General features: G+C 41.0%; 1 protein-coding gene across 4 annotated transcripts in view; it reads left to right on the top strand.

The window, feature by feature from the left end:
• The window catches only part of LOC138733567 (phospholipid-transporting ATPase FetA-like), a 91037-nt gene that overhangs the window by 40232 nt on the left and 28550 nt on the right, over window positions 1-22255 (top strand). For all 4 annotated transcript variants that reach the window (XM_069880886.1, XM_069880885.1, XM_069880884.1 and 1 more), the window contains 9 exons: window positions 4672-4785; window positions 7046-7144; window positions 8273-8334; window positions 9912-9984; window positions 10175-10245; window positions 11407-11489; window positions 14991-15149; window positions 16101-16189; window positions 21333-21529. In XM_069880886.1, coding sequence (XP_069736987.1) covers window positions 4672-4785; window positions 7046-7144; window positions 8273-8334; window positions 9912-9984; window positions 10175-10245; window positions 11407-11489; window positions 14991-15149; window positions 16101-16189; window positions 21333-21529 — 947 coding nt within the window. The remainder of the gene's footprint in view (window positions 1-4671; window positions 4786-7045; window positions 7145-8272; window positions 8335-9911; window positions 9985-10174; window positions 10246-11406; window positions 11490-14990; window positions 15150-16100; window positions 16190-21332; window positions 21530-22255) is intronic.

The following is a 22255-nucleotide window of genomic DNA, read 5'->3' as shown; positions in this document are numbered from 1 at the left end:
CACAGAAAGGCTGAGCAGTGCCAGACATGAACTGCAGTAAAGTGCATAGACTGTCTTTGAACTAAGTTTTCCACTCCTACTGTACTTTTGGGGACTCTGATTGTGTGAGACCTTAATGAACAGAGTATAGCGGTTTGAAGACTGCCTTCTCTGCATCACCCTGCAGTGCTCTGTCCTCCTCCTCACTTCTCCTCCCTGCCTGACAGCAGCTTCAGGTACTGAGCTGAGTGGGAGGAGAAGGCAATGCAGTCAAGAGGATGACTAAGAGACAACACCTTTAGATCCTTTGCATTGGCCTCTCTGTGAGTGATGTGAGTTTTATAAGCCATACCACCTTCATCTGCCTCCATGTACTCATCTGCGCCACCGTGATGAGGACACTCAACAGAGCAATGTTACATGGATTAAAATTTCTGCAATGGAATGGCTCCAGGCACAAGGAACAGCATAGGAAAAGACAGCCAGTGAGCACAACTTCCTAGAAATTTTCCTGGAATACTCAGCATGTGATAGGATCCTTGAACTCATTTCATTATTGCTACCAGGAAGGGGTTGAAGAATTGGTATGTAAGAAATTCTTGAATCTGTTAAAAGAAAAAACAAAACGAAACACGTAAAAATACAAAGAAAGAGGATTGTAGGTTGGATATAGATGCTTTTATTTCTGGTGTTCGGCCAATGTTTTACTCTGGAAGTCAGTTGGAGATCTTTACAGGGACCAGATGAACCCCATCAGCATCCTGTTGTCTTTTCTTAGTCTTCCATTGCGCTGGGGCTGCTTCAGATCTTCAGGAATAAGGCAGTGAATTTGGTAGGCTTAGAACTGTTCTCATCTGGCTTTTCTATACTACCTGTGAAAACAAAGCCTCTGTGGCACTGCTTGTACTGTTACACAAGTTTAATAAATGTGTCCTTGACCACTTTCACAGCCCTGTGGTCACATTTCTGTGTATGGCAACTGGGAGCTTTCAGATTGTGCTGCTGCAGTTAAATAGAACACCACTTTCCTGCTGCCTCCTTGCAAGGCTTTATCAAAGCATCTGGAAAAGCTGTTTCCACTTCTCAGCTGCTTCCTGTGCTACACAGGTACCAGTGAAACTGCCAGGTGTTGTGGCACACCACGACCCTTCAGAATGGCCAAAGTTTCACTAGTGTTTGCTTTGAGCTAGGTGGTCCTGCTGCTAGAAACTAGTATGTCACTGAGCAGGCGGCATGAGTTCATATGGTTAATACTCCACTGTACCCTGCCTTTTCCAGGTGTCCCCCTTTAGCCCCTGAAATCTGACCACAAAAGCAGCAATGTCTCTTATTTGTCACTTTTATGGTGAGGAGACCATTTGTTTGCTCAGCAAACACAGGTAGGAGCCATGTGCTGAGCATTCGCCCAGGATTGGACGTCACAGACAGGCTTCTGAAAACACCCCCAAAATAACAGCTCAACCACCAGATCTGCATTTGTGTAACTGTGGTGCGATGAGCAGCACTATTCTTAGGGACAGCATTTCAGTGGAGTCACACCGCCAGGAGGTGTGAATCTAGCCCCTGAAAAGAGCAGATGAGAATAATCCCTCACCCACAGACAGCATTGCTCTCATGTCAAGCTTCGCATCTGGAGAGCTTGAGGCTGACAGGGAGTAAGGACACTCAAGCCTATTCATTTAGGACACAGGCACATGCAGGTGTTGCCCACGGTCAATCAGAAGCCTAGGACAGACCTGGGAGTAATGTAATGATCCCAATTCCCATCTTTGTGCTTGGCTCATACAGCAGTTTTTCTTAAGTGCTTCATTTTTAGGTGCTTTGATTTTTATTTTAAACCTATAGAAAAAACAGAAGCTCTTGTAAGGCCTTTTAATACATAAATTGCTGCTTCAACAATATTTCCTCTCCATCACTTTTCCCATATGGGAGTCTCGCTCACTGAAGGCAAAGCATCTGGGAGGAAAGGAGGAGGATGCATTAAAAGTATTGCTTATAAAAGGATGGCTGCACATGGAATGTTTATCACACTGCAGTGCTGCAGGCTTCTGTAGTCCCTGTTCCTCCCCAGATTCAGGTCCTGGTACAGGTCCAAAAAAGTGACAGGATGTGATGGTGTTAAGCACCACAGAATAGGATCAGATCAAGAGCAGAGGCCAACTGAGATTTCACTGTAACCAGCCAAGAGCCCTAGCTTTCAAAGCACACAGCCCTGGAGTATTGCATGAAAATATAAATTGTGTCTTACACAGAGCTTCAGATGTATCCTTGATGTGGGGATGCAGAACTTTGAAGTGGAAAGGCTTTAGCTCTCCCTAGTTTGTTTTTATCATTTAATATTGATATTCCCTTAGCCCCTGAAGGCCATGAACAATTTACTTATTGAATTAGTTATCTTCGTAATGATTTTGAAGAATTCCTTTTTTTCTGGTGCTTAGTTTTAATTATAGATTCTAAAATAATAATAAGATCCGCACCAGTGCACCCCGACTTTACCCTAAGGGCTGTAGTGTCCCACTGTCCCAAAAGACAGTGTTCATCAAACAATGTCATGAACCTGAACAGCTATGGAGAAAATATTGGAAGTCCAGATTCCTGCAGTTAAGCATTTGGAAGTTGTTATGTCTGGGATTTTTTTACCATGCCTAATGGCAATAGGAAACAAAATGAATGGCTTTGGTTCATTCAGTGGTTTTCCTGACGTAATTAATGGACAGAAATAGAAGGCAGGAATTGAAATAAACCACTCCCGTTCTTTTCTTAGACCCTTCTGAGATTTTTGCAGACCATGTTCTGTAAACTTTATGGGAGTGTTTATTGAGTAGTTTTTCCCATGTTAGATATGACCCTCTGAAATCTATTGACGCTCAAAGGTCAAATCTCCTTACTTTCTCCTGCAGCCACTGTCATTTTTCCTCAAATCACGTGGTCATGATAATTTCGGGAAGCATTTTAGATCCAGGTTTTATTAAAAAATCTGTCAGACTCTGGTGGACACATATTTGTCAAGGAAGTAATTTAATTCTCTCTATGTTGGGTTTGCAGAGGATGCTGCTATTCCACTGCTTCTGTTTTAGCAGTCTCTGTGGAGCATCTGTGCAGCTCATATCCCATGGCTGAGGAATTTTGAAATAAACTAAATTTAACTATGTGTCATGAAACTTAGATCACAGGCAGAGTTAACCACACCCTGAAATGGTTATGTGATGCCTGCAGACAAGCAATATTGTTTGTATGATGATCACTTGCAAACGTCTTGCTGGAGAGCAATCAATAGGAGGATTTGGCCAGCTCCTCCATGAAGGGCGTTTCCATCTCTGCTCTTTTAGAGACTTATTCATTGCCTTGTACAAGGGACAAAACATGAAGTTAATGTTGAAGAATGTTGCTGTATTTTGTGTCTGAACATAGTCAGAAATCCAGTAACTGCCTAAAATGGAATAGCTTTCCCCATGCATATGTAATGGTGATGAACTTAAGCAATCGTTTTAGTGGTGGAAACTTGAAGATGTATGTCAGTTTAGAAGTCAAGATCCTGCATTCATGCATTGGTTGGAAGTGGCATGTGATTCACAATTAGTAGCACCTATTCTCCCACCAGTTTAACATTATTGAACATTACTAAGTTGCCATTTTCACTTCTGTTGAACTAGTAAAACTATTACTGAGTGAAGGTGCACTGTGGAATATCTGCCTCCTTATGCCTAAGTTCTCTGGAAGGGGGTTAATAGGCATCTTCTGGAGAACTCCTGTAGGAAAATTTTAGATATGCTGGCCACAGGTGGCATACATGCTTCCAGGACTAAGTCTAGCATACCTGAATACTGAAGGAACAACCCAGGCTGGTGGGATCAGTATGATGGATTGAGCCTGTCTATCAAATGAGATGCATTGGACTGGGAAGCTCTGATCTTCAGGAAATAAAATACCCAGTTCTGTAGTCTTGAGCTTGGGCCTTTCTCTGGTTTGAAGGAGACAGAGAGGGGAGCAGCCATTCATTGTGGCTGGAGAGGCTGTCTGCAATTACGAAACAAAACTGGAAATAGGGAACAAAGCTGCAACTTGCTTACTGAAATGGTGAGTTCTTGTATGAGTGGCTGTTTGCACAACACCACACTCAAGTGATCTTTATAGAATAGAAACAAACGCTGCTCCAAGTTGCTGAGTTGAGAGGCTGCTGAACCAAGTGAAAATAATTGATGTCATGGTCTGCTCCTGGGAGGACCTATAGCTCCTGTGTGTTTGTCCAGCAACTGATGCTTCAAAGGCTCAGACAAGTTATAGATGATTGACCTAGCATGCCTTTTCTAACACTGCTTTACAGATGCTACCATCAAAATGTCTTAGTTGTGTCATGGTTACAGTTGTTAATTCTATTTGTGCATTGTTTAAATGTGGAGACTAATAAAAGGAAGATGTATTTCTCTTTGTGAGCAACTATATGTACCTGTGTCCACCTGCACGTGTACTGGCATAAGGTGAGCATCATGTTTTCACCAGCTCTGATAGGAATTCTGTGTTTATCCAGGCTTGGCATGACTGTGTGGGGAAAAAGGAAACGGTTTTTGAGCTGCAGTTGGAAACAATGCTATTGCTAAATATAAGCAAGAAAAAACACAGTTGAAATGGGTTGTGCTGTAATTTTGTTTCCTGTTTTACCAATCCTATTTATTTTCCTTTTTCCCTCTGCAGAACAATTCAATTAAAACATCAAAATACAACTTCTTCACTTTCCTGCCTCTCAACCTGTTTGAACAGTTTCAACGAATAGCCAATGCCTACTTTCTTTTCTTGCTGATCTTGCAGGTAAGAATTCACTGTGCTGTTTCTAGCAGATTGTGTTGTCTGTTATCAAAGCTTGTCTATGTATTGACAGTTGTAATAAAGTGCAAGCTATATCCCTGTTATAAATTAGCATCTTAGTTAAAACCTTAAAGTAATAGAAAGTTGAGCAGAAAAAAAAGCAATTTCCTTTCTTAGCTTTGGATATGAGGGTTTGAACCACATGAAGAAAAAATGCAGGTAAAATTTTCAACAAATCATGTACATTTTTCATCCCCTCTCCTACTACCCTTTTGTGTCTACATCTGAGTACTCTTGACTGTCCTTGGATTTGCATTACTTATTCCTCCTGTTGTACAAAGGACGTTGTCTCTTATTCTTTGGTTTAAAGGCAAATTCCATTGGCAGTCTCAAGGGAAACAGTAATAAGAACAAATTTGTAACCCAGTTACATTGGTTATCATCAGAGTTAACATCAAAAGGCTCAAGGTTGGAGCCTCTTTGCATAAAACCAAATATTGCTGCTCCCTGCTCAGCAGGGTAAGGAAAGTATCTTATATGCAGCATGTCAGACACTGGCAACACTATTGAACCCTCTGTCTCGTAACAGCTTTGAGTTGCACTTTGCCCGTTGATGTTGGTAATGCTATTCTGAAAGGTGAATGCACCACAGAAATTGATAGCAGAAAATCTGCCTCTTTGAAATTTGCTAGGATATAGATAAACACAGTGTACTGTGTTGTTGCTGAGTCATACTAGAACATATATTATAAAAAGGGTGTAATTTTGATTATGTTTCTGTTATGCTATTTTAATTTGAACATTTCAGTGCATTCAAGTTTGTAAAATTACCTTTTTCGAATGCTTTCTTTTCAATTTCAGATCAAAAAAACATAGTCAAAATTTTGTTAAGCCTGTAGCAAACTGTGTACAACCTTCTTTGCTTATTTACAGAGAACAAATTTGGGAAATTACAGCCTGCGTGTGTTTTTCAACAAACTAGTGAAAGTGTCTTTTCAGCTAACATTACAGCCGTTTTCCTGTGTTGTTGTACTGCACTCTAGCTGTCTGTCTATCAGATCCATGGTGTTCCAAACCTTAATTTATTTCACTGTGTCTTTTGCTGAACCATCTAGTAGTGACTATGTATAAAATCATGCAACTTTTTCTGCTCCCTGCATTAAGGTAGTCTAAACAGCAGAGCTACTAAGCTTTGACATTCACATATCTGCCCATTTAATTCCTCTCCTCTTCTGCCTACTCACTCTGTCCCTATAGCACTGCGAGTATCTTTTCCTGCATCAGGAGTGGATGTGATGTGTAGGCTGTGTGGACTTTGCGTCCCCACTCCTTTGGCACAGCCCAGTAGGGTGTACATCCTCCCAGTTAGGTGAGAGGGAAGCAGTTACATATCTCTGCAGCCTCCACAGCTGAGTGGATATGTGCTTGCCTCTAAGCATTATTCATCCTGACTGGATTTGGTGGTGCCAGTAGGATCTGAGTTGTGACAGTGCAGGGGAAGGACCACCCTGCAGCTCTCCACCCTTAAGTAGCTGTTTCAGTGCCATAAATGTCAACTTCACCGTTCAAATGGAGTTCACGCTGTCAAATACAACCTGACAGACCTGCTAATGCTGGTATCACATTCTTTCCATCATTACTCCTGTGCTTCTAGAGGAATGGGACAACTATGCTGAGGTGAGACATCCATTTCTGCAGCACTGAAGGCATCACAGAGTTACCTTCAGGTCATGGGTCCTCGATATTAAAGATGTGGGAAACAAAAAAAAAGGCTCTGTTGATCTTCGAAGAGCAACTGCTGTGTGTTGTTTATTGATAGGAAGTTTAGTTCATCAAAATGTGAAGAGTTACCGAAACAAAGAAAAAAAGAAACATTTGAAGGCTTCACACAGCAGTCCTTGCTCAGATAGATGTAGACCCCTTACAGCAGGCTTGTCCATATCAGTACCTCCAAAGGAATCCACTGAGGACTTTGCAATCATAGTTTTACAAAAAAACAAGAAAGAACATCCCATTGCAGTTCCTGACAGCTCTGTGATTATAACCTGAATTATAGCTTTTTTTGTAAGGAAAGCATGGATTCCCTGGCTCTTCCACATTTGTGGGATCATGTGTAAGTGATAGAGCTGCATTTCTGTCTTTATTCTGTATTCAAGTATGAGAGAAAATTGTTGTCTGCAACTTCCACAGAAAACAATATTTTGTTTCTACCTATTTTCTGAAGTGGAGGAAATTTCTCAACTCAGATCTTTTCTTCCTGCAGTTGATTCCTCAGATTTCCTCACTGGCCTGGTTTACAACGGTGGTGCCCCTAGTGCTGGTGCTGGCTGTATCAGGAGTCAAGGATGCCATCGATGATTTTGTAAGATCTGTATTGCTGACCTGTACTTTGCCCAAGAATTTTCAGCACAACGATGAAAGCAAACCACTTAAAATAAACACAGCCAGTGGTAGGCAGTTGAAAAACTGGTCTGTGGCCAAGATGCAGTTCGAGATTAGATACCCAAATCCGTAGTTTATTAGCTAAAAATGAGCTAGAATTTCCAAATTGCTGAGCAGCCCAGCAGCTCCATTGACTTTCTCTGAAACTGTTCAGCATGTCTGAAAATGTAGTCACTGACACATATGCCTGGACACATGCACGGAAGCCTATTCTTAAGCTTCCACTTTGGAGAACTCTTCTTCTGCCATCTAGTTGCAATGTAAGTGGAAAAAACAGTTGGTAGGAGGTAAGCATACACCCCGTGTGTGCTTTTTCAAACTTGCCCAGCTTTGGCTGAATTCTGCTCCCATCACAGCTAATGGTCAAGTCCCATTGACATAGTCCTTCACGATGAGAGTGGTGAGGCACTGGCACAGGTTGCCCAGGGGAGCTGTGGATGCTCCATCTGTTCAAGGCCAGTTTGGATGGGGCCTTGGGTAGCCTGGTCTAGTGGAAGATGCCCCTGCCATGGGGGTTGGAACTGGATGATCTTTAAGGTCCCTTCCAACCCAAACTATTCTATGATTATAAGACTTCAGGGGGTGACATCAGGGCTGAGATTTGCATCTGATTTTCTCCCATTATTAAATATTTTTGATGCTCTGTGGAGACTCAGTGCTACATTGTAAATAGGTAGGTGGAAGGTGGTGAAGTGGTGTCCCAGGGGCCAACGCCAGAACATCTGTGGCCACTTCTCGTATCAAAGCATACGAATGGATTTCTCTGGTGTTTATGAAACTGTGATGGGCAGGACCAATACCAGTTGAATCAGGACTGTGCTAAGTGACATATAAGGCTCTACTCTCCTTCTTCCCTCCAAGAACAAGTCCCATGTTGTCTGTTGCTCCTTGCTGTCCAGTTATGCCCTATGTTACTCATGAGCTCAGCTGTAACTCAGTTGTGATTCTAATCTACCTGACCAGCTGGGTGAAAACCTGAAGTGTTAATGAACTGCCTAAGGGCTTGGTTTCCTGGAATCGCCTTTTAACATACTGATCAATTTTTCAGAATCGACACAAAAGCGATAAACATGTCAACAACCGCCCAGTCCAGGTCCTCATCAATGGCATGTAAGTCTTTTTTCTTTTGCTGTAATTTTGACTGAATTCTTATCACTGGGAAGAGCATTTTATAACAATATTTATTTTAATATGTGATTCCCAAGAATCACTAAACAATTTTAGATGGCATCATCTTTCACACCATTAGTTCACCGTTCTGTTCTGGACTGCATGTCTGATTAACGAACCCAAGACACAATATCACAATCAGTGCAGACAGTATGACTGTGACTCTGCACAGACAAAACTAAACTCTTTCTCTTCCTGGATATATATAAGTTTAAGTAAGTGATACTTCAAGAGTATTGTATTATTTTACTTCTTGCCCTGGAAGTGGCAAGTAAGGCTATCTCCCCGTGTTCATAGCATTTATTTCTGTGTTAAGCAATACTAGGCATTATCAACAAGCAATTTTAAATTAAGAAGCAGGGATAACTTCCTTATACATGTCATAATCATTTGAGTGTGTGTACTACTTCTTACTTAGATGTCTTCAAAATATTTCAGCTGTATGTTTTGGACATTGTACTACCAGTACTGTTCTTTCCTGCAGAAAAAATACATGAGGCTATAGCTTTCATGGCACGCAGATATGCTGTTTACTTGTGGCTCCATGGAGTCCAACTGTGCTTAGGACACAGCTGTAAACAGCTGTGAAGTCTCTTGTGACTTTTTATTCTGTACTATAGATAGCAGAATGTTATGTAAACCCCAACAGATGATCAAACAGTTAAAAATATAACTGGAAACTGAAGAATAAGAACATACTTTTTCTTCTTTCTGCTAAGTAAACCAGTTTCTTACTTCACTGTGTATTAGTTACTGTGTCTAGGAAACATACATTGAAATAGAAACTTTATAGCATTTTGCCTTTGTTCACAAACTGGGAAGCACAAGTCCTGCCCAATTCTAATCAACATGGAAAGAGCAAGGGTGAGCTAAACTCAAGCTTGAATACCTGGTCCTGTTTTGATACAGCTCTTGATATGTCTCACCTCTAGATTTTGCTCTGTAGCTGTTGTGAATTGGTTACGTGAGCACTTGCAGTTTAGCTGTCTATCTGCCTGGACATCTTGCTTAGTGCTGTGAAGGCCACTGCAGGCAGGGGCTTAGCTTGGCACGTGTACTGCCAAAGTGCCTGCACTGACCTTTCTGACAGCCAGACCTACACAGAACCTGATCTGTTTCTCTGGCCCATGAAAATTCTGAGAAAAAATAGCACAACTGGCAGTTTTCTCAGGTGTTTGGCAAGTCTGATATGCACAACAGAGAAGCAATGTAACCCTTTAGGAGAAGGAAAGGAGTAGTCAGCTCAGACAGGACAGTGCACGTAAACTGTGATGCTGCTGTAGGGCTCAGTCTCAACCCTGTGTGGGTCACCTGAACAACTGTTACTGCTTTTTTGTATTGTGGTGTTCCCTTCATTTAGTATGGATCAGGACACATCATGGCAGACCTTGCTCCATCTTATCAACAGCCCGAGTCCTGATGTCACTTACAGTCTGGCTTCAGGAGCAGAGTAGAGTATCCTACATTCCCAAGTGGTGTTTACTTTATGTGTCTACTTACTAGGAGCTTTCTTGCAGGTTGAAAGATGAAAAATGGATGAATGTCCAAGTGGGGGATATAATAAAACTTGAAAACAACAACTTTGTGACGGTGAGTACAGTTTCTCTCCATCCTGCTCACAGTTAATCTCTGTAATTACTCTTATAATTGACATGCAAATTAGTCAGTAGTGATGATAACTGCCTCAGAGACCTGCAGTGTGCAAAATCCACAAGAAGCATTGCGGTACTATGCCCTCTGACGTTAAGAACTCATGCCATATCTGTCTGTCCATGTTCAGGCCGACCTACTGTTACTGTCAAGCAGTGAGCCGCACAGCCTGACATACATCGAGACAGCTGAACTGGACGGGTGAGTGAGACTGGCCCCTGGGTGCAGTCACTGCTGCCACTACAAGGCCAAATCTCCCATGACCCTCAGTGCTGCAAGCTTACCTGCAATAGCTTTTGTAGCAAGTTTCCTAATATACACGATAAAATTTGGGTAGATATCTTGAAAATAACATCCTCGGGTAGATATTTTTTTGTCTTTTGTTGCAAATGTCATATGAGGAGGGGTCTTTTCCTTTTATTTTTTAGTGACTGTTCTAACAGGGAGAGCTGGTTTGAAATGCATTCTTGTAATATCCCAGGTCACTGACAGAAGCTTTCTGTTTGTTGTATCTCCCTTTGTCTTTTATCTTAGCTATATTATCTGGGTGAGATAATCACAATGAATAGCTCCAGTATTCTCCTTTGGACTGCTATACTAGAATATTAGTGCATGCACACTGCAGAGGCTTCCAAACACTGCTCGCTCTAGGGAACAACTGGCCGCAAGTCAGAAGGCTGCAACTGATTTTTTAAAATTGGAATAAACTGGATCTGACCTCATCTTTATGATACAACTTGCATTACCTTTTTTGCATTGCCTGGAGCTAGCATCAACTTGAAGGACTGAGCAAGACCAGAGAAAATGTGTCTTTCCCAAGACACTACAGACAGCACTCTGGACTTTTCCCATCTGATTTCTGCTAAAAATGTGGTGTGGTTCCTGTACATGCAAGTACCAGGAGGCCCTGAAAAAACGCAGTGTTTCTTTGACATTGCATTTCAAACTCACCTTCCCAGCCAGCTAGCTGCTGGACCCGAGTACTCTTCAGGACCAGAATACCATGGGAGGAGATCCAGAGCTCACCTACATGCTCAGTTTCCTCAGGGTTCAGTGTGGTACAAGTGGCAGGCTACAGGGTGAGCTGTTCTATAAGCTGATGCCCACTCTTGCACTTTGTAGTGGAACTGAGAAGACAATGCCACCGCAGTCATTTTGGCACCTTGTCCAGAATTGCTTTGGCCAGCCTGTCTTTGAAACTGTAAGAGACAAATACACTGTCTGGATAAGAAAGGCCGGTGATAGCACGGCCCATCAGATGTCTAAGAAAGAAGGCTCAAGTACAGAAATTATTTTCAGGGAGAGCTTTCAGTTCACATATGACTTTCAGTTAATGTTTTCACATCACATTATTTGTTACAGTGAAACAAACCTGAAGGTGAAGCAGGCACTGACAGTCACTGCAGAGCTTGGAGAAGATCTTCAGAAACTGACAGAGTTCAATGGTGAGTCTATGTGGAAAATTCACTTTCCAACACATTTGACCAAACACTAGAGTCCAGAGAGTGCCTGTGGGTCTTCCTTCCAGGCTTCCCCCTGCTCCCTGCTGGTGTTCCTCTGGATGCGGCAACCGGAAAACAGGATATTGTGCAGGATAACTGCACATTGCAGTCTATTCAACGGTTATCAACCACATACACAGAAAAAGAGGACCCCCTTTGCTTGCAGGTCTCCCAGTGCCGTGTATGCCTATAGCCTGAAACTGCATTGGTGGCAATTCTCCTGGCTTCACACTTTTCTTTAGCATCAGTTTGTCTGTGCTAAGGTTACTCACCTCAAACTTCCTTACATGAGTTCATGTAATTGCACAGTGCAAACTGCTTTCCCCACACAGCATGCTTCATTCTGATCTGAATTATTTTCACAATGTACCTTTACATTGATGCACCAGTACTAATGCATTGATTACACTTAGGTTTTTTGGAGCGGCACTTTCCCGACACCCACAGGTGTGAGGACTAACTCTGCTCTGTGCACACAGGACAGTTGACTACCTCCCAGTCTGAGCTTTGCCCTGCCAGCGTTTCTCTTCTCTATCAATCCAACAATAAAGACTGCATTTTAAGATATTTAAAGATAAGCAGTGCAGATATGGTTAATGGGCAACATGTCCTTTCTTAACACTGTTTTGAATATCAAATGTATAACAGCACAGAAACAGAAAGCAGCCACACCTGTCAGAAATGCTCCATGCTTACAGATCTGTCCACAGAGAGAGTATGGAGGAACAGACCAAGTGGTGATAGTCACACTCCACAGTGACCTGCTGGCTTAGGTTTGAGGGCAGGATTAAGAGAAGCATCAGTATGGAGAGGGGTGGAGTGAGTGCTGCTGTCCTTGGAGTGTCTTAAGAACTGCAAGCTCTCAGGAAATATTTTTTAGATAAAGAATAAAAATATTTTTTTTTAAAAAAAAATCTCTTTGAAATAACTAGATTATTCCAAAACAAATGGTGGGGGCATGGCAGAGAGTTAGTGCAGCTGGGACTGTCTCTTCCAGGGTCATCTCTGGCATGGGCTTTTCTTTTGCTTTCTACATTGAGGTTCTAGGAAATCATGTGTTTGACCTCAGCTGAGTGTCAGCTCTGTACAATAGGATTTGTCTGAAGAGATGGCTGAGGTTCTGAGTGGTTTAGGTCTTGAGAAATATGTTTTTGCAGCTGCAGTCAGATGCTTTATGTTAATAGTCAGAGTGGCATGCCTTAATTATTTTCGTAAAGAGGCTGCAGTGTTTCTCAATTTGTTAATAAAATCTTTATCTTAAGTAATTTTTCAAGTGTCTTCTGTGTAATGCTTATCTAAGGATACAGCATTTTTGAAACTGCATGATTTAAAAAGTGTTTAAAAATATTTTGGAAAATGAAAAGCTTTTAAATAAAATATTTGTTGTCCTTTAGGTCTCTATTTTAGTTTTATTGTAAATAAAAATGACCTCTTTGCAATACTTAAAATGACTAAAATGTTTCCCATGATGATTTCTATTTGGCGGAGTACTGGGAAGAGTGCCTGGAATCAGACCCAACCTTGAGTTTCCCCAGCAAACCTCTGTAGAAGTATTTAAATATTTATGTAACTCTTTATCTAATTACTTCTTAAGACAGGAAGAGAGGAAAGGGTTGAACAGCTAATACAGGCACTCAGTGGAATGCTTAATGTGAGTTATGGTGTTTGTTGACATTGTGATGATTCAGATAAGGAAGATGCTTGCAAAACACTGAACCTCTGTATCTGATTTGGGGAACAGGGAGATGAGAAAGGAAATAATAATTTTCAGTTACCTACTACTTATCACATGTAGACTTGGCAGTATTTAACTCTTTCAGGTGAAATACATTCCAGATACCCTCTTGCCATTAATGGGATGCAGAGACAAAAGGCACAATTCCTTGGTGAGGCATAAATGTCTTCAGCTGCAGAGTTACTGGGGCCAGTGCAGGTGTACTGGGTGAATCTCTAGAGCTTCTCACTTTTTGTGCCCGGTTTAATTTGGGTGAATCTCTTCTGATCTCAAAATCAGCGTATCAATAACCCAGATTAACCTACTAACTGGAAAGATGCAAGGTCTGTCCCACAGCTGGGATAAAGAGAGGATCTGGTGAGGGATCATTCCCTAGGTTTCTTTCACTAAAGTCTCACTCTGCTGTGTTTCAGTTTGCACTGCAAAGCCTCTGTTTCCTTTGTGCTTCTTGAGGAGTTGCAATGGCTGTAGCGAGAGCTATCTAGTTACCGTAGACTTTTAGGAATGATGGAGTACAAGTCTGATTGTTGTGGGATTAACTGGGTGATCAAGTAGAATATCAGCATAGTTGTTTGTATGAACTCTGATATCATGTGTGTTAGAATTTCCCAGTTGCTTCAACTTTCAGGCCTGATGATTTGTCTGCCATAGAGTAGAGCTACTTTTGTGGAAAAAGCAGTTCTAGAAAAGAACATTCATTCTTGATTTTTCTGTGGTACAGACTACCGCAATACTGAAGTTGTACTTTTTATTTATACTAACTGATACTTTTTTCAATCTGTTGAGCTTGGTGTGTTTTCTCTGAGAAAAGCTGGAAAAGCTGTATTCTTTGCAAATGCTAGTCCTTAAGTGGATATTTGCAGCCCACAAACAAAATAACTTTAATTTTCCTGCTGATTAACTGAACAGATTGAACTCTTGGATTCCCTTTCAGTAAGGTGTATTTGTATTTTCCAGTTCTTCCCAATACATCCACAGAGTTCTCCTTTGAATATTTAGAAATTAGGTCCAAATTTTTATGACAATAATAATTTTTATACTGGAATGTCTGTGTTTACAGTTTTGTCTGAACACATTTTGTTAAAAGAAATAAATACAAAGCACGAAAATAAAATCAGGCTCTCCAATCACTTGCATTATCGGCTGTATGGCTGAAGGTAGCAGTATGATTTTTCATGTGCCATTGAGACTTAAAGTATAAAAAAGATGAAACTAAAAAGTAGTGAACAAAGACACATCTTGCAGGCTTCAGGCTATGATTTTCTTGCTTGGGCTCCTGCAGTTTTAAAGAAAATGGAACAGGAATTGTATGAGGTCAGCACTTTTATCTAAAGTTATTCAGTGGCATCCTACCACTATGAACTTGCTGTGGAAGGATTAAAAGCATATTGCTGATTCAACATTTCTTGCCCAAATAAAAGGCATGGAAACTTTGTTTCAGACTCTAACAGTACAAAATTGCCATGTTCAAAGAACAGCACAAATCCAAATTCATTGTGGTCCATTGGATCACAAAATTAGAGAAGGAGCAATATCCCCAAACATCCGTAAATATAGGATATAGGATGGAAATGACAGGGTCAGGAATGGACTGCAGCAACAGCATGAAATGTTCCCTCTTTCTGGAATAATTGAGAATGCAGCATCAACTGACATTTACCAGGGACAAGAAGATTTCCACAATCTTTTTTTTTACCTTCCTTTTACAGGTGAAGTCAGATGTGAGGCGCCAAATAACAAACTGGATAAGTTCACAGGAACTCTCACTCTTCGAGGGGAGAAGTATGCCCTGGACAATGAGAAGATGTTGCTGAGGGGCTGTACAATTAGGAACACAGAGTGGTGCTTTGGTCTTGTTATTTATGCAGGTAGGTAGAAAAAGTGACATGTGAATTGCAAAGCACAGCATTAGTGTGGGAGTACATCACACCCAGTGCACACAAAGGAAAATACCTTTCTTCCAGGTACAAGAGCAAAAGCAAAATAGTACATAAGATCCTGTGGCTTAACTCTAGGCTGGAAATGATGCACATTACAGGGCATTTCAGTCTGTGATTTTTTTTTTTTTTATCATTGTCTCAAGGAAATTTTATCATTGTCATATCAAGGAAATAGCTACCTTGCAAAACCAAATTCCGTCTTGATTAAGTGCTTCAGTAAGCAGAAGTAGATTTTTATTTCAGAAATGGATGTGAGAAGTCTTGATCAATCAACAAGGAAGAATATAAGAGTTAAAGCTGTTTAGGAATTAAAACTGAATTAAATCTACCTTTACAGGCCCACGATGGACCAATTGGAATTGTTTTCTCACTAGGCTTGTTCAAAATTTTTCACTCTTAAATGCACTTGATTTAAAATCCCACATAATTTCTGTGTGATTTTAATCCATATTGGAATATCAGGGTCATCAATAAAATTACTGTACACCATTAGATCTATATTTTTTACAAGCATAGCTGTTCCATTGTTTCCCTGCTTCTATAGACATGTGAGATGATGTATAACATGTCACTAACAACAGAGCAGTATCAGATATTCTGTGAAAAGCAATTAAACCTGAAAAGGATTGACTGTTGAAAGAAGAGAGAGGAATCCAAATCCAGAACTAATGGCTTTATATGACTCTCCATACAATCTAAGACAAGTGACTTAACCTTTTCTGCCTGTTTCCCACTGGCACTGTAAGGCGTATGTACTTGCCTTCAAGAAAGCTGTGATGGGTATTTATGCTGTAAACCACACTGGGGCGTCAGAAGGAATCAGCTTTAGAATGGCTAAGATTTATTACTAAAATTCATCAATATGTGTTTCATCTCCAGGGCCAGACACCAAACTAATGCAGAACAGTGGAAAAACAACTTTTAAACGGACAAGCATTGATCGGCTCATGAATGTCCTTGTGTTGGTGGTAAGTCTGATTTATGTATCTTCATTTCTTCAGCTGTATTCATCATTTCCTGGTGCTCCACCTCTCTGTCCACACAAATGAGGGAGTATCAGAAGTAACTAATTATAAAAAGGGAAGTTACATAATAATTTAGTATCAGCCTGAGTTCAGCTGCCTCTGTCAGGTCATCTTGCAAAGCAAGGCCATTACACTGAAAGTGTTAAGGACCTTTTGTCTCAGCTTTTCATTTCCTCTTCTCTCCCTTGCTTTGCATCTTTTTCTGAGATTTGCTTTGAAGCCTGCAAATGCCTTTATTCCCTAGCAATGTTGTCATTTTCTCTTTAAATAAACATTAGCAGTCCTCCCTCTTCTTTCTCATTTCTTGGCATCTTTGGTGATATCTGTATAGGACTTGGTAATTAAGTTTGTTAATTTATATGATGACAGCTTCTGACTTAATACATTAGGCTAAAATATTTCATGGTTTCACTAATACTCAGAAATGGTGTTTTTAGAAGCTGGGAAATTTGGGAACACTAATCTTATATAGCAGACACTCTCCTCAAATTAGAAAACAGATCTTATTTGATGTTTAAGCTTGTCAGTGATTTTAACAAATGACAAATACTTCCAGGCAGAGATAGTGATTCTTTTACAGGGTCTGTCCAAAGATTTTACTGCTTGAGTTCAAAGCTGCTCAGGGAAGGGACTATTTTGGTTACTACTGCAAGTTCACAGACACACACGCAGTCTAACACTGCTTTACTCAGTGGCACTTGAAGAAAAGCTCTTTAGTTTCAGGCTTGTATTTTCCCTTGGACGCAAGATTTTAATGCCTTTTCAAGCATGCTGCACCACCTTCAGTTTATAGCACTGGGAAGGTCTGGCTGCTCCTGTGATCACCTCTTCCCAGCAGTGCCCACCTCTTCCCAATAGTTCCCCATTGGTCCCTTCTGCCCTTGCTCTCTAGCCCAGTCTGATGGCTAGGATGGGGTCAGGATCCATCCCCAGGTGCTAAAGCAAGCCTTGGAGATAGCATCCAACAGCAGCCTACCCATCAAAGCAAGGCTAGCCTGAGCTCTCACTGCCCTGTATGACTTCATGCCTCCTTGGTGCTGGGGCTTATAGCATGAACATCTCCAAGATCGCCCCACTCACAAACCTTGCCAACTCATTCCAACTCCTGTCCTCCTGCTTTTTCCTCAGGATCCCAAAAGCTCTTTAGTTGGGCCCAGGGGTGGGAGACGTTACAGAACAGGTTGCACAAAGCAGAAGCAGTTAGCCCAACTCACAGAGCTTTGAAACATTGTTCTGAACACCCACATGTGCGTATTTGCTGTAAAGCAGTGCCACAGCACAGAGAGACACCCCAGGGTCATCTTCAAGCCCCCTGAATTCTTGTTCTATGTTCAGTAAGGACATGCCCTTGGCTTTAGCAACCTTATACTAATGCCCACAAAGTGAAAATCTTGATTACCGTCTTTATCTTATCATTTTCCTCAATGTTTTCTTCCCTCACACAAGAATCTAAACCAGCAACAACAGCAAAATCAAGAACCATTTGGGCATCTTACATTCAAAATGCTGCAAGATTTGAAAAACTTCACACTTTCTTAGGAGTTCTGCTATGCTATAACTGGAAAGGATGAGATACTGTGCGATAGGACTGTGAGGGATATACAGGAAACAGAGCAGAAAAAAAAACAAATGTGGAACTTGGAATTTAGCATTCCATTACAGTTTGCCAAAACTTCTTTCACAAGTCAAGGGTCTCATCCAGAGCTTTCAGTCTGCTTGGCCTCTCTTTACAAACAAGAGTAATTTACTTCCTGGCTCCATTTAAAAAAGACGAGCAAGTTGCACTTGATTGCATCAGCTTCTGCCTGGGTTCCTGGGCACTGATGGAACCAAGGGCGTGCGTTTCTCTTTCATGCATTTTTAAGACACCTAACATTTTTGTGTAAAGTAAAGCCCTATCCTACCGTAAGCACCAGGCTGTTTGCAGACGAAGGGGATATGGCATCTGGTCATTCTAGCTCATTGCGTGGTCAAAGATTACGAAGCACAGTCATAAAAAGAGGCAATATTCCTTTTGAGTTAGGAAATAAAAAGCAGCCACAGCTTGCTATAAATAGCCCATTTTAAGTGTTCCACATTAACACAATCAGAGCTACTTTGTGTTTGATTGTCCATAAAATTTCCAGGCACAAAGCGGTGTTTAAGCAGGGCTCACTAACAAAGTCCTGGTTAGATGTTGCCTTGGTCTGCCTCAACAAGGGTTAATCAAGGGTGAACATTTCCAGATGGCAACTGTAGCTGTTTTTTCACATTTGGAATTGCTTCTCAGTGAAGCAAGTGAAGTGGGTGTTCTTACACTGCGGACGCACCTGCCAGCTCCAGCAATGTTTTTCCCTCCAAAACTTTTAGGACGCTTGCTGGAGAATGTTTTCAGTGTAACAGGGCTATCACCTTCATCTCTTAAGCAACTTATTTCTTCAAACCCCAGAGCAGAGTTCGAGGTGCCAGTAAAGGAACCAGTCAGTTTTAATTCACAGTTCAACAGGAAATGTTTGTCAAAAGTCTCCTCCTCTCTGCAAAAATCCTATCCAGCCCTGTAGATGATGTTTTGCAGGCACTGCATAGGCAGGACCCAGAAAAGGAGGGTGTTCATGCTGGGAAGCCCTGTGAGCATGCACAAACCTAGGATCAGGGTTTTTTCATGTCCTTCTCTGGCAGAGCTCTGGTTCTTATTACAACACCCTGCACACAGTTGTTTCTCTGTACAGAAATTAATCTCTGTGGTTGTTGTTAACAGCTCAGGCTTTTGCATTTGTCTCAAAGCAAACAGCATGTTAGTGAACTTTGTGCAAGCATGAGTAAAGCAGACAACTTGAGCTGTTAGAGACAAGCATGTTGACACACAAAATGCACGAAAAGCAAAACGTACATAAAGCAAATGCAGTTGTAGAAAAGAGCTGCTGTGATAAGAGAAAGTTCAGCTGCTGTCTTGCCCCATCTGTATTTCTGTTGATAAATCATACACTGAATTTCCTACATGGATTGTGATATTCTACAAAGTGACAATTTTTAACCTGTGGGACAGCAAGTAATCATTCAGCGTACAGTGATAAGATATAAAAGCCAGCTGGCTCTTCTAATAGACAAGCTGGCTCTTACAATAGACAAGGTCTGCAGAAGGAAGTAATATCTCTTACTTGAACAACAGAAATATCTATAAAGATACAGAAGTCTATTTTTACTGCTGGTCACAGAGGTTTAAAAACGTTGCACCACATTCCTTACCAGCAAGTCCTATTTTCTCCATTTCACAAGTGAAGTTATTTATTTGGCCTCCCACAATTAAATATCAGCTATCACTGATGCGGGAAATAAATGTTTCCCCTGAAACTCAGCCCAGCATCTTTGCTTACTACAGTCCCAATAGCTTCTTGGTACTAAAATTCAAGTTGGGCATATGTGAACTTTTCATTGAATGATTCAAATCACTCCATAAAATTATCATCCCTCCTCTAACAGATTACCTTAGAAATACAACTATCAGCTTAATCAGCAGTGCTTCTGTGTTTGTAATTACTGATTTTTAAAAAAGGGTTGATTGCTGTTGTAATCTGATTGTTCTTGGGTGGCTTTGCACATAATGCCCCAACTTACTGATATTTCCTCCCTAATGACCATATTTGCAAGGGGTGATCTTTAATTACTCTGCTGTGCAGCCTGATGATTCCATATCTTTACATTTATATGAGGATGTTGGTTGTTTAAAGTCAAATATTTGGAGAAGCCCATATCAACAGAACTAGTTTTATTAGCATTTGTCTAGGAATGATATCAAGCTAATGTCAGTTTTTCTTCCCTTTGATCACCATTTCTACCTTTCAAATACTGGAAATGTATTAGCAGATTGTCAGCATGATGGAGCTTCCTGGTTTTCAAAGCAAGGTTAAAAATTAACCTTACTGGTTAAGAGGATTTCTCAGCTAGTCTCTCTAAGCTTTAATCTTTAAATTACCTGAACCCACTTGATTGAAAATGCTTATTAGTAGCCACATAGTATTTCTAATCACAGAAGATAATTTGTCTTTTCCATCTGCTGCATCATATGGGATAAATGCTTCCTTCTCCTTCCTTCCTCCTTCATTCATCAATGATTGTTGTCTTGAACACATTTGCCTTTTTCATACTTCTGTTCATGAGTTTACTCTTTTTCTTCCTTGATATTTTATACGACTATTAGATATTTATAGTTTTATAATCCCCTGCAATTTTTGATTTCTATTAAATTATCTTCTTTCCCTTCTTTTTGTATTCTTTTTCACATAATTGTATTGCTATGTTCTTCTTTTCTTTTAATGAAAAATTCTTCATAACCTATATAATGTTTTTATGCCTATTAAATGGTGCTTCTGAGCAAGCCTCACTTTTCATTAAAATGTCTCACTTCAAAATTCACTTCCCAGTTGCTGTTCCCCTGGTTGCTTTAGGCTTCAGGTAATGGGCTTCTCTAAAGCCCAAGGATACACATCACTGGTTAGTGTTGCTTTCTGTTTGCTCAAAGGAAACGTAATCAAATTGTGATGGCAGGTACCAAGGCAACTATTAGTTCTGAGTCAGTGATTAACTCTCTTTTAACCATCAGAATGATATCCACTGCTGCATTCCAATCTGCACAGTGCTGGATTTTCTGTGTTGCGAATTATATTTAGTAGTTTTTCAGAAACACTGTGGAAGACTATAGTACATTCAGCAAATGGCCAGGTAAAGTCCTCCAGGTAGTTTGTATTCCCAATTGCGCAACCAGATCTATGAGGACCCAGAGCTCAATTCACCTCCAATGAGATTTGATGTTCTGCAGCCAGCTACCCATGAACATGCTGGTTATGGTGGCTGCTTGAAACTTAGATATTGAGCTGTTTGAGGTCTTGTGATTCCAAACAGCCAGACCCTGCACTGTATAATTTTATCCTTGAGGTAAAAGTGTCATAGCTTTCCTGGTTTTCCTCCTTTACCCCTAGGAGTATTTTCATTTGATTCAGGCTGTCCAACCCAATCTCATTAGTGTCTTCTGACTAACCTGTATATAATAAAGTCCTTGTGTCTAAAATGCAATGTTTTGGGGTTGGGTTTTTTGTTCGTTTTTTTTCAGATCTTTGCATTTTTAGCACTGATGTGTCTTATCCTAGCCATTGGCAACGGCATCTGGGAGTACGATAAGGGCTACTATTTCCAGGTCTATCTGCCCTGGGCTGAAGGTGTCCACTCTGCCTCCTACTCTGGATTCCTCATGTTCTGGTCATATGTGATCATTCTAAACACGGTGGTGCCAATTTCACTCTATGTCAGGTATGTACCAGAACATTCATTCATGTTTCATCTTAGGAGAGCTTTAGCTTTTGCCTTAGCTGGGAGCAGCATTTTCCCTAGACATGAATGCAGCCCTGTTGTCAATGACTGCACACAGCTACAGTGATGCTTTTCTTTTTCTGCTGCCTTCAGAGGTCTTTGTCAGGGATGCTTTTGCAGTTAAAGGGGACATGTAGATGTAGGATGCTATAGGATTCAGGCTGGAAGCCTTCTACAGTTATCGTTTTGCTCTCTCCCACTTGCACTGTCCATCAACATGAAGGCCATGTTCTTTGAGGTGGTTGTAAGGCTCATATGAGGAGTGGATTGCGAGGTAAGTAGGTGTAATCAGGTTGAGGATCCACAGTACTTGGTGTGATATGAGCAGAGTGAATGTTTCTACTTTGCAGAGAATGTACTGCTGTGTTGGTTGTTGCAGATAGGCAAGTTGGGGTAAAGAGTAGGCAATGCATCAGTGATGCTGTCAAAACCTTGAGGTTGGGGCGTCAGCATGCATAGTTTATCACTGCACCTAGCTCTCTAAAAAGCTTTGCTAGTGAGACTTTCCTTTTTCTTGGTAAATATGAGGATTGAATTCTGCTCCTGTCCAGTATATCACACAGGCAGCAAACTGGAAATTCATGTTGTCTGCGAACTGATACGGCTCCATGGTTATACTGAGTTACACAACGGCTCGGTTGTTGTGGAGCCCTGGCTTGTTTCAGC

The sequence above is a fragment of the Phaenicophaeus curvirostris genome, chromosome Z, assembly GCF_032191515.1.
Source record: "Phaenicophaeus curvirostris isolate KB17595 chromosome Z, BPBGC_Pcur_1.0, whole genome shotgun sequence".
Lineage (NCBI taxonomy): Eukaryota > Metazoa > Chordata > Aves > Cuculiformes > Cuculidae > Phaenicophaeus > Phaenicophaeus curvirostris.
The sequence above is the reverse complement of the archived record's forward strand: the minus strand, read 5'-3'. Positions and strand labels throughout refer to the sequence as shown.